This window comes from Hyperolius riggenbachi, chromosome 9 (assembly GCF_040937935.1).
Source record: "Hyperolius riggenbachi isolate aHypRig1 chromosome 9, aHypRig1.pri, whole genome shotgun sequence".
Taxonomy (NCBI): Eukaryota; Metazoa; Chordata; class Amphibia; order Anura; family Hyperoliidae; genus Hyperolius; species Hyperolius riggenbachi.
Genome location: NC_090654.1, coordinates 264371889 through 264384925, shown reverse-complemented (window position 1 = coordinate 264384925; position 13037 = coordinate 264371889). Strand labels below are relative to the sequence as shown.

General features: G+C 47.1%; 1 protein-coding gene across 21 annotated transcripts in view; it reads left to right on the top strand.

Annotated features, from left to right (window-relative positions):
- Positions 1-13037, top strand: part of NRXN3 (neurexin 3) — a 705883-nt gene that overhangs the window by 222927 nt on the left and 469919 nt on the right. For all 21 annotated transcript variants that reach the window (XR_011024153.1, XR_011024152.1, XR_011024151.1 and 18 more), the window contains one exon: positions 12153-12591. Coding sequence is in view for 18 of the 21 variants with exons in the window: in XM_068254465.1 (XP_068110566.1) it covers positions 12153-12591 (439 nt within the window). In the remaining 3 variants the exon portion in view is untranslated. The remainder of the gene's footprint in view (positions 1-12152; positions 12592-13037) is intronic.

Here is a 13037-nt window from a genome sequence, read left to right as displayed (position 1 = left end):
ACATCTTCCCTGCTGCTCTCTCCTAGCATCAGTATAACCGCACATCTTCCCTGCTGGCTCTCCTAGCATCAGTATAACTGCACATCTTCCCTGCTGCTCTCCTAGCATCAGTATAACCGCACATCTTCCCTGCTGCCCTCTCCTAGCATCAGTATAACCGCACATCTTCCCTGCTGCCCTCTCCTAGCATCAGTATAACCGCACATCTTCCCAGCTTCTCTCTCCTAGCATCAGTATAACTGCACATCTTCCCTGCTGGCTCTCCTAGCATCAGTATAACCGCACATCTTCCCTGCTGGCTCTCCTAGCATCAGTATAACCGCACATCTTCCCTGCTGGCTCTCCTAGCATCAGTATAACCAGACATCTTCCCTGCTGGCTCTCCTAGCATCAGTATAACCACACATCTTCCCTGCTGGCTCTCATACCATCAACATAACCGCACATCTTCCCTGCTGGCTCTCCTAGCATCAGTATAACCGCACATCTTCCCTGCTGCCCTTTCCTAGCATCAGTATAACCACACATCTTCCCTGCTGCCCTCTCCTAGCATCTGTATAACCGCACATCTTCCCTGCTTCTCTCTCCTAGCATCAGTATAACCGCACATCTTCCCTGCTGGTTCTCCTAGCATCAGTATAACCGCACATCTTCCCTGCTGGCTCTCCTAGCATCAGTATAACCGCACATCTTCCCTGCTGGCTCTCCTAGCATCAGTATAACCGCACATTTTCCCTGCTGCCCTCTCCTAGCATCAGTATAACCGCACATCTTCCCTGCTGGCTCTCCTAGCATCAGTATAACCGCACATCTTCCCTGCTGGCTCTCCTAGCATCAGTATAACTGCACATCTTCCCTGCTGGCTCTCCTAGCATCAGTATAACCGCACATCTTCCCTGCTGGCTCTCCTAGCATCAGTATAACCGCACATCTTCCCTGCTGCCCTTTCCTAGCCTCAGTATAACCGCACATCTTCCCTGCTGGCTCTCCTAGCATCAGTATAACCGCACATCTTCCCTGCTGGCTCTCCTAGCATCAGTATAACCGCACATCTTCCCTGCTGGCTTTCCTAGCATCAGTATAACCGCACATCTTCCCTGCTGGCTCTCCTAGCATCAGTATAACCGCACATCTTCCCTGCTGGCTCTCCTAGCATCAGTATAACCGCACATCTTCCCTGCTGGCTCTCCTAGCATCAGTATAACCGCACATCTTCCCTGCTGGCTCTCCTAGCATCAGTATAACCGCACATCTTCCCTGCTGCTCTCCTAACTTCAGTATAACCGCACATCTTCCCTGCTGGCTCTCCTAGCATCAGTATAACCACACATCTTCCCTGCTGCCCTCTCCTAGCATCAGTATAACCGCACATCTTCCCTGCTGGCTCTCCTAGCATCAGTATAACCACACATCTTCCCTGCTGCCCTCTCCTAGCATCAGTATAACCGCACATCTTCCCTGCTGCTCTCCTAGCATCAGTATAACCGCACATCTTCCCTGCTGGCTCTCCTAGCATCAGTATAACCGCACATCTTCCCTGCTGCTCTCCTAGCATCAGTATAACCACACATCTTCCCTGCTGCCCTCTCCTAGCATCAGTATAACCGCACATGTTCCCTGCTGCCCTCTCCTAGCATCAGTATAACCGCACATCTTCCCTGCTGGCTCTCCTAGCATCAGTATAACCACACATCTTCCCTGCTGCCCTCTCCTAGCATCAGTATAACCGCACATCTTCCCTGCTGCTCTCCTAGCATCAGTATAACCGCACATCTTCCCTGCTGGCTCTCCTAGCATCAGTATAACCACACATCTTCCCTGCTGGCTCTCCTAGCATCAGTATAACCGCACATCTTCCCTGCTGCCCTCTCCTAGCATCAGTATAACCGCACATCTTCCCTGCTGCTCTCCTAGCATCAGTATAACCGCACATCTTCCCTGCTGGCTCTCCTAGCATCAGTATAACCGCACATCTTCCCTGCTGCTCTCCTAGCATCAGTATAACCGCACATCTTCCCTGCTGGCTCTCCTAGCATCAGTATAACCGCACATCTTCCCTGCTGGCTCTCCTAGCATCAGTATAACCGCACATCTTCCCTGCTGCCCTCTCCTAGCATCAGTATAACCGCACATCTTCCCTGCTGCCCTCTCCTAGCATCAGTATAACCACACATCTTCCATGCTGCTTTCCTAGCATCAGTATAACCACACATCTTCCCTGCTGCCCTCTCCTAGCATCAGTATAACTGCACATCTTCCCTGCTTCTCTCTCCTAGCATCAGTATAACCACACATCTTCCCTGCTGCCCTCTCCTAGCATCAGTATAACCGCACATCTTCCCTGCTGCTCTCCTAGCATCAGTATAACCGCACATCTTCCCTGCTGGCTCTCCTAGCATCAGTATAACCGCACATCTTCCCTGCTGCTCTCCTAGCATCAGTATAACCACACATCTTCCCTGCTGCCCTCTCCTAGCATCAGTATAACCGCACATCTTCCCTGCTGCTCTCCTAGCATCAGTATAACCACACATCTTCCCTGCTGGCTCTCCTAGCATCAGTATAACCTCACATCTTCCCTGCTGGCTCTCCTAGCATCAGTATAACCGCACATCTTCCCTGCTGCCCTCCTAGCATTAGTATAACCGCACATCTTCCCTGCTGCTCTCTCCTAGCATCAGTATAACCGCACATCTTCCCTGCTGGCTCTCCTAGCATCAGTATAACCGCACATCTTCCCTGCTGCCCTCTCCTAGCATCAGTATAACCGCACATCTTCCCTGCTGGCTCTCCTAGCATCAGTATAACCGCACATCTTCCCTGCTGGCTCTCCTAGCATCAGTATAACCACACATCTTCCCTGCTGGCTCTCCTAGCATCAGTATAACCTCACATCTTCCCTGCTGGCTCTCCTAGCATCAGTATAACCGCACATCGTCCCTGCTGCCCTCTCCTAGCATCAGTATAACCGCACATCTTCCCTGCTGGCTCTCCTAGCATCAGTATAACCTCACATCTTCCCTGCTGGCTCTCCTAGCATTAGTATAACCGCACATCTTCCCTGCTGCCCTCTCCTAGCATCAGTATAACCGCACATCTTCCCTGCTGCCTCTCCTAGCATCAGTATAACTGCACATCTTCCCTGCTGCTCTCTTCTAGCTTCAGTATAACCGCACATCTTCCCTGCTGCCCTCTCCTAGCATCAGTATAACCGCACATCTTCCCTGCTGGCTCTCCTAGCATCAGTATAACCGCACATCTTCCTTGCTGGCTCTCCTAGCATCAGTATAACCGCACATCTTCCTTGCTGGCTCTCCTAGCATCAGTATAACCGCACATCTTCCTTGCTGGCTCTCCTAGCATCAGTATAACCGCACATCTTCCTTGCTGGCTCTCCTAGCATCAGTATAACCTCACATCTTCCCTGCTGGCTCTCCTAGCATTAGTATAACCGCACATCTTCCCTGTTGCCCTCTCCTAGCATCAGTATCACCGCACATCTTCCCTGCTGGCTCTCCTAGCATCAGTATAACCGCACATCTTCCCTGCTGCTCTCCTAGCATCAGTATAACCGCACATCTTCCCTGCTGGCTCTCCTAGCATCAGTATAACCTCACATCTTCCCTGCTGGCTCTCCTAGCATCAGCATATCCGCACATCTTCCCTGCTGGCTCTCCTAGCATCAGTATAACCGCACATCTTCCCTGCTGGCTCTCCTAGCATCAGTATAACCGCACATCTTCCCTGCTGGCTCTCCTAGCATTAGTATAACCGCACATCTTCCCTGCTGCCCTCTCCTAGCATCAGTATAACCACACATCTTCCCTGCTGGCTCTCCTAGCATCAGTATAACCGCACATCTTCCCTGCTGGCTCTCCTAGCATCAGTATAACCGCACATCTTCCCTGCTGGCTCTCCTAGCATCAGTATAACCGCACATCTTCCCTGCTGCTCTCCTAGCATCAGTATAACCGCACATCTTCCCTGCTGGCTCTCCTTGCATCAGTATCACCGCACATCTTCCCTGCTAGCTCTCCTAGCATCAGTATAACCGCACATCTTCCCTGCTGCTCTCCTAGCATCAGTATAACCGCACATCTTCCCTGCTGCTCTCCTAGCATCAGTATAACCGCACATCTTCCCTGCTGCTCTCCTAGCATCAGTATAACCGCACATCTTCCCTGTTGCTCTCCTAGCATCAGTATAACCGCACATCTTCCCTGCTGGCTCTCCTAGCATCAGTATAACTGCACATCTTCCCTGCTGGCTCTCCTAGCATCAGTATCACCGCACATCTTTCCTGCTGGCTCTCTTAGCATCAGTATAACCGCACATCTTCCCTGCTGCTCTCCTAGCATCAGTATAACCGCACATCTTCCCTGCTGGCTCTCCTACCATCAGTATAACTGCACATCTTCCATGCTGCTCTCCTAGCATCAGTACAACCTCACATCTTCCCTGCTGGCTCTCCTAGCATCAGTATAACCGCACATCTTCCCTGCTGCTCTCCTAACATCAGTATAACCGCACATCTTCCCTGCTGGCTCTCCTAGCATCAGTATAAACGCACATTTTCCCTGCTGCCCTCTCCTAGCATCAGTATAACCGCACATCATCCCTGCTGCTCTCCTAGCATCAGTATAACCGCACATCTTCCCTGCTGCCCTCTCCTAGCATCAGTATAACCACACATCTTCCCTGCTGCCCTCTCCTAGCATCAGTATAACCGCACATCTTCCCTGCTGGCTCTCCTAGCATCAGTATAAACGCACATCTTCCCTGCTGGCTCTCCTAGCATCAGTATAACCGCACATCTTCCCTGCTGGCTCTCCTAGCATCAATATAACCGCACATCTTCCCTTTTGGTTTTCCAATCCTTTGAAACATCAATCCCAAATATGCCCACAAGATGACTGTTCTGTGTCTGACGGTTTATTTATGGTTATCACCAGAACCCCAGACTTATCTAAGGAAAAAGAAAGACCTGGAGCCCAGTGGTGTGGTATCGCTGGATGATTATGAATTGTAATGAACAGTAAATATATTCACAAAGATGGGGGGCAAAGCCTTTCAGCCACCCTCAGAACCTACAGAAAAATGGCCATCTTAGCCCGGTTTCCATGGTCTGTTAAACAGGAACTAGTTGGTCGTACTTTTTAAAATGACTTTAGTCAGTGCTAAAAAACTAATAAACCCCAACAGAGGTTTGTAAACTGACGATAACATAAGGCGGAGGTGCCCAGCCAATAATAATAAAACGCTTAAAAAAAAGGAGAGGCTGTGTTGGTCTTACCTCTTCTGAAGAGGAAAGATAGAAAGACACTTTGAGCAGAACTGATGTGAGGAAGCTGGCTAGCAACTGCAAAACGTGTTGTGTTTTTTCCATTAACAATGACCTTATTGTTTAGGAAAGGTAAGACCAACACTGCCTTTCCTTTTTAGACTGCTTTTAAGGGTTTTATCAATACCGGGCAGCTCTGCTTTTTGTTATTGTGTGTATGTGAAGATAGTGTCAAATGTAACCCAGAATCACAAGCTCTGCTGGAAATAATACTTGTAGAATTTTCTGGAGACAAGACGGTGGCCCCCGAAGACACAGAGATGTCACATTCAGCAGATATGGGGGTCAGGTTCAGTAGTGACACAATGTTTGTGTAGCACTCATACTCTATACACACTATTATTACAAGGCATTGGGCCTGATTCACAAAGCGGTGCTAACAGTTAGCACGCTGGTGAAAAGCCCTTTATCACGCCTAAACTCAGTTTAGGCGTGATAAGTTTAGGCATGATAAGTTTAAGCACCAACTGGGTTAGCACCGCAGTGCACAGCTGATGAAACGTTTTGTGCTAGCAAAGTCTGGTGCACTTCACATAGAGTTTAATGGCGCTGCTTTGCGTGCGGGACTTTGCGCGCGATCTAAACTTATCATGCCTAAACTTATCACGCCTAAACTGGCTTTTCACCAGCGTGGTGCAATGGTTATCACGCCTAAAGTCTCTAACTGGGTTAGCACCGCTTTGTGAATCTAGCCCATTGTGTACTGATCTGAAGAAGCGGGCTAGCGCCCGTGAAACGTGGTGTCTGTGTTTTGAGTAAAGCATTTTCCAGTTGAACTGGCATCCTGTCTTCTGGAGAGTTAAGAGAATACCTCTTTTTTATGATTTTTATGCCAATAGAGAACTATTATTTAATACTCTGGGGTCTCCATCCCCACAAATTTCCACGGCAGAAATGAGGTTATGAAATGGCATGTTTAGTTCTGGTTTTTCCTGTAATGGAATTTATAGGAGCCCTGAAGTGAGATGATTTTCTAGGGGAAGTGAACGTTGGCTGAGAGGGCAGCAGTTGAGCAGCATTGTGTGTAATGGCATGTCCTGTCTGATGGATAGGCCATCCATCCTAAAGTAACAAAAAGTCTTGGTGGGCAAGGTGGATTGCCCCTAAAAAGGACTGTGTTTTGATCCTTCACGTTATAAAGGATTGCACCCAAAGATATTTTTATAAATGATGGATAGGCCAGGCAGGAGGTATAGAAGAGTTGCATTAGAATAAGGCGATTGGAACAATGGTGTGCTGTAAAAGAAGAACTCCGCCGTTTATATTAAGTGGTAGAAGGTCTGATTGTATGAAAATTGTATGAAAATGGGCAGGGTTTGGTGGTCTGTTTCCACCCACAGTGCTATACACCACTCCCTCTACTCAGAGTACCGCATCTCGGAAATCGTGGCCGGTTCATGCAGGGTTAAATCTTCCTCAGAACATGTCAGTCATATCAGAGGCGGAGCCGTAGCCTGCGATTGCCCTGAGCATATGATTAATGGCCTCCATCACCATAACGTCCTATTACCAGCGACGCCACGTCTCTTTTCAGCTGCCAATTCCATCTGTTTTAATCCCGCTAATTGCCGCACATTTATTTGCATTGCCACCACCTGCAGGCTGACGGCATCTAATGTCTGTTTTCCTTTCTTCCATCTCTGTTAACCTGGACCATTTTTCACGCCCCCCCATCATCACGATTCTCCTTCAATCCGGTGACCCCCAACCCCACGGCGATAACAGAAGTTATCTTAGTCTTACCTATTGGGATCATTTCAACTGAATGCACTGCATGTAACTAGCTTAAAGGGGAACTGAAGAGAGAGGTATATGGAGGCTGTCATGTTTATTTCCTTTTAATCAATACCAGTTGCCCGGCAGCCCCGCTGGTCTATTTCTCTGCAGTAGTATCTGATTAAAACCAGAAACAAGCATGCAGCTAGTCTTGTCAGATCAGACTTATAAGTCTGAACCACTGAAACACCTGATCTGCTGCATGCTTGTTCAGGGGCTATGGCTAATAGTATTAGAGGCAGAGGATCAGCAGGGCTGCCAGGCAACTGGTATTGTCTAAAAGGAAATAAACATGACAGCCTCCATATACCTCTCTCTTCAGTTCCCCTTTAAAGCTTTACCTTCTATTATACAAACTTCGTGCCTGCCACCCTCACAAGCTATGTACACTGACAAAATACTGAATCCCCCTGTCCAGCACTTGTCAGACATACTGTTAGAACAGAAGGATCAGCCATACTATGCCAGGAAAAAAACACATATATAAGTAGATAACTACTTGTTCTACATACATAACAGATGTATTGTACTATCTACGTTTTGATTTCAGTCAATTTTATATTGTAAAACAAGAGAATTCTGTTGTAGGCATTGCATTTCTGCTAGAATCTGCTCAGTCAAAGCTGGCTTGCTTTGTAAACATGTGAGCACAGCAAGATCACATTTCAGCACTAGCTTCACACTGAACTGCCCTCAGCCAATAAGTGAGTAGCAGGAATGTGGGAGGGTTGATGACAAGCTTCCCTTTCCTTTCCTCTGCAATGTACCAAATCAAAACCAGGCTGACAGAGAAGATTTATTACAGCAGAAACATTTCTGATTAGATTGTAGTGCTTGCAATGCAGGGTAAGGCTGCACGATGCATAATAAACACAGAGCAGTGGGTAAATGGAATTTGATCTTGTGGCTGACAATCCATCTATAAGGGTATACAAGTATAATCTGATGGGGATGTGTTTTTATTGCAGATAATTGATCAGGGATTGAGTGATGACTGTGCACAATTTAACAAACACGAAAACTGGAGGGTTTCTTTCAGGGCAGCAAAGTGCCCAATTATAGTCATATAAGTCAGGGGAGCCCAAACTTGTTAGGCCAAGGGCCATTTTCCTCGTTGTTGAGATTGTTAGGGGCTGAACTAGCGAAGTTAAACACAATTTTTGCTGATTGCCACTAGGTACACTATGCCTGGGACATTTTGTCAAATAAAAACATTTCCACTAGAAATAACTCATATACCATGTGCAGTTAGCATGTCCCTTTCAGTATGCAGGCATAGTGCTACTGGCACAGTGGCGGCTGCTAATCAGTGGCTGTTACTGCTGCTGGCACAGTGGCAGCTGCTAATCAGTGGCTGTTACTGCTGCTGGCACAGTGGCAGCTGCTAATCAGTGGATGTTACAGCTGCTGGCATAATGGCAGCTGCTAATCAGTGTCTGTTACTGCTGCTGGCATAGTGGCAGCTGCTTATCAGTGGCTGTTACTGCTGCTGGCATAATGGCAGCTGCTAATCAGTGGCTTTTACTGTTGCTGGCATAGTGGCAGCTGCTAATCAGTGGCTGTTACTGCTGCTGGCACAGTGGCAGCTGCTAATCAGTGGATGTTACAGCTGCTGGCATAATGGCAGCTGCTAATCAGTGGCTGTTACTGCTGCTGGCATAATGGCAGCTGCTAATCAGTGGCTGTTACTGCTGCTGGCATAATGGCAGCTGCTAATCAGTGGCTTTTACTGCTGCCGGCACAGTGACGGCTGCTAATCAGTGGCTGTGACTGCTGCTGGCACAGTGGCGGCTGCTAATCAGTGGCTGCTACTGCTACAGTGGTGGCTGATAACGTACAGGTGAGCAGGAGGGAATGCTGAGGGGGGGGATACAAGGTGGCCCCTGCACGCGGCATCACAACTACGGCCTGCAGGCCATTTAGAATTAACAGCTGTAGAGAGCTTCGGGGGCCAACAGAAAAGGCTCGGCAGGCCCCCGTAGCTCCTGGGCTCCCACCCTGTGATTTGGGGGGGGGGGGGGGGATGGAGGCTGGCCCAATATAGTTACGATCCCGATCCTGTATGTCTGTGTACCATCTTTTCTGATCAAGAAAATAAATGATCAGCCCCACCATTCTCAGCACGCAGAATACTTCCTACCAGCTGATGTGAGTACTCTGGCCCCGGTCGGCCACTGCAGATGATATCAGAAGGGGCCTCCCTTGGCAGTTGTTGGAGAAATGGAATGGCAAACATTGTAGCCCCACCCCCGGCAAGTGGCGTCTAGTAGCAGAGAGCATAGCACCTCCCTCACTGCCCACATACTCCACCCCCTCCCTCATCCCTCCAGACAGCATAATTAGCCCACCTTACCAACTAACTTGTTTATAAATAAATGTGTTGCATTTTTAAAATATACCAAAAGATCCTAAAAGCAGCACCCCCCCCTCCCCCCCCCCCAAAAAAAAAATAAAGAAATCATAAAATCCAGTTAGAACAGCTTATGAGTTACACCCCCCTCCAATCCCCCCCCCCCCCCCACTACACCTCTCTAGGGACTGCCCTTTAGTCGATCCATGGGGCGTATTTCATTACATTTTTGCATTGCAGCCCAGTCTCGAATGTCATTTTACACCTAGAGAAAAACATGAATTAGTCATGTAGGCTGAAGAGACAATTAACGTTCCATGTGAGGAAGCCATTATTGGTTATAAGCTGAAGTGTTCAGAGCTGGATACGTTTTTCAGAGGTCAGTTTTGGTAACAAATCCTTTATATGACTTTCATCAAGTTAATTTGATTGGTTCAATTTTCTCTGCCTCAATGAGCTGGGGGGGAGAAGGTGTGGCCAAATACAAATGGACAGAGTTACACTGCCTGTGGTCATTGAGTGGGTAGAATGGAACCTGAAAGCAGGACGTATATGGAGGCTGTCATATTTATTTTAAACAATACCAGTTGCCTGGCTGTCCTGCTGATCTTCTTGACTGCAGTAGTGTCTGAATCACACCAGAAACAAATGTGTAGCTAATGTTGTTGGATTTAACAAAATCATCAGAAACCCCTGATATGCTGCATGCTTGTACAGTGTTCTATGGCTACAAGTATTAGAGGCTGAGGATAAGCAGGACAGACAAGCACTGGTATTGCTTAAATGAAAATAAATATGGCAGTCTCCATATCCCTCTAGCATCAGGTGTCCTTTAAATTGAGGCTGGTCACTCTATGGAGGAGCGACAATGATCGGCAGAGATGGTCAGTTATAGGACAGTAATTCTGGCTTATATACATATTTAATGCAAATTTTATGCATCTTGGAAAATCATACTTTTAAATGTATTAAGATTAAATAGGCCATTTCTAATGATCGGTTTGTTGAAGCCCCCCCCCCCTTCCATTTTCCCCATCCTCACATCTTGCCCCTCCCACCATCCTCCTTTCCTGCCCGCTAGGGGTCTTGGGGGTTCCCTAATGAACATCGGTACTCTGTGTTAAACTCTGGTCTTGGTTTTCCAGCTATCTGAGATTTCTGGAGATTTTCTGTTAAATAACCACAAATTACAGCTAAAAATACTGTCAGATGGAGACTCATGCGACCGCTTGGAGCGCACAGCGGCCTAAAGTGGCGTTTAAATCACAGGGTAAGACGGGCGGCGCAGCTTTTATTACACCCTTTCTAAGAAGTTTCTAGCAGCCATCAGGTCGTGGCAGGTGACCGGAGAGCACCCTCGCTGTGCGCGCTCCTCATATGTCTAACGTTAACCTTTACTCTGATTGCCAGAGATTGCCTGGCATCTCTCTGGAACCATTTTCCAAAACTGGGAGCAATAATGGGAAATACGCTCCTTCTGAGAAGCTGGGCTCTCTGATGGCCACGACCCTCAGTAGCAGGGTCGGCCATTTTGTCTCACAGCGAGCATCGGTGACACCATTTTCTTTGTAAAACCTATGATAAAGGGGAAAGAGGCGCCCAGAGAAGATAAAATGCGTTAAAGGAGAACTGTAGTGAGAGGTATATGGAGGCTGCCATATTTATTTCCTTTTAAGCAATACCAGTTGCCTGGCAGCCCTGCTGGTCTATTTGGCTGAAATAGTGGCTGAATCACACCAGAAACAAGCATGCAGCTAATCTTGACATATCTGTCAAAATTGTCAGAAAAACCTGATCTGCTGCATGCTTGTTCAGGGTCTATGGCTGAAAGTATTAGAGGCAGAGGATCAGCAGGATAGCCAGGTAACTGGTTTTGCTTAAATGGAAATAAATATGGCAGCCTCCATACACATCTCTCCACAGTTCTCCTTTAAAAGCAAATAAAATGAAAAAAAGGGAGGTGGCTTACCTCAATTAAGACAAATTCACGTATTGATAGAATTTTATTGCACTGGCAAGCGTTTCGTGGGTGCATACTGACTTCCTCAGGCCAAATAGCAGTGCCTAATAGTGCTTGTAGCCACAAATAAAATCTAATTCGTGAAGAATATGTGGAGTCTCCCTGGGCTGCTAGTCGGTAAAATTTTCAGTACAAAGCACACAATACAGATTGAGACCGCGTAGGAGGGAAGTGTGTGGTGAATCTGCTGCTCCACATGCCCCCCGCCTATAAACATGGATGACCAATGAGATGCAAGTAGTTCCAAGTTGATGCAGATTTGATGGACCAATCATGCAGCAGCTGCTACATTGTATTGGCTTATTCCAAGCTGCATAAATGAATATAGTAAGATTATATAATATATTAATTAATATAATATATTAATAGGAAGAGGTTCTTTACAGTAAGAGGGAATAACTTACCACAGCAGGTAGTTATGGCAAATTCTATATCTGCATTTAAAAGAGGCCTTGCATTGAAGGACATCCACAGCTTTAAATATTAGGTAATTCCCGGCAGAGTTGATCCAGGGATTTTATCTGACTGCCATCTGAAGTTGGGAAAGATTTTTTTTCCCTTTTAGGGGCTAATAGGCTTAAGCATTGTAAGAGGTTTTTTTATTCATCAGTTGTTTTTATTGGCTCTCACCTTTGATCTTTTTCTTTTTTGTTTTTTCATGATAGGTTGTATACAAGAACAACGACATCCGCTTGGAGCTGTCTCGCCTGGCCCGGATTGGAGACACCAAAATGAAGATCTTTGGTGACGTGGTGTTTAAGTGTGAGAACGTGGCCACCTTGGACCCCATCAGCTTTGAGAGCCCTGAGGCCTACATCAGCCTGCCAAAGTGGAACACCAAGCGCATGGGCTCTATCTCCTTTGACTTCCGAACCACTGAGCCCAATGGACTCATTCTATTCACCCATGGCAAGCCACAGGACCGCAAGGATATTCGCAGCCAGAAGAACACCAAGGTAGACTTCTTTGCTGTGGAGCTGCTGGATGGACATCTTTACCTCTTGCTGGACATGGGTTCCGGCACCATCAAGGTGAAGGCCACTAGCAAGAAGGCCAATGACGGCGAGTGGTGCCACGTGGATATCCAGCGTGATGGACGGTCAGGTAAGGAATTACTAAGATACTGGGGATTGCTTAAAGATTGGAACCCAACCAGGCTGAGGTTCCTTGTGCTTTTGGCTTCTTGTTCTGCTGGATCCATATTTTCAAATTCCTTGCTAGCCAGATCCAATTGTTAATATGATCATTTTCACATTAGGTATTGGAATGTGTTTTCGTACCTTATTAGTTATTAGGTAAACCACGGTCACAACTGCTCACTATCTGATATCATTTCTTGAGCCTAAACATGTCTACACACATCCAATCACATTTAATTTCACCACTTCCATGTAGCATGCAGGCCAACAGATTTTTGATACAATGAACAGATTGCGTGGATAGGCACTCATACTACATGGAAGTGGTAAAACTGGCCAATCAATATTGATGTGTTTACGCAACTACCTAAACTGGCCCCCCCCAAAAAATGAGTGTAACTTATCTGGGGC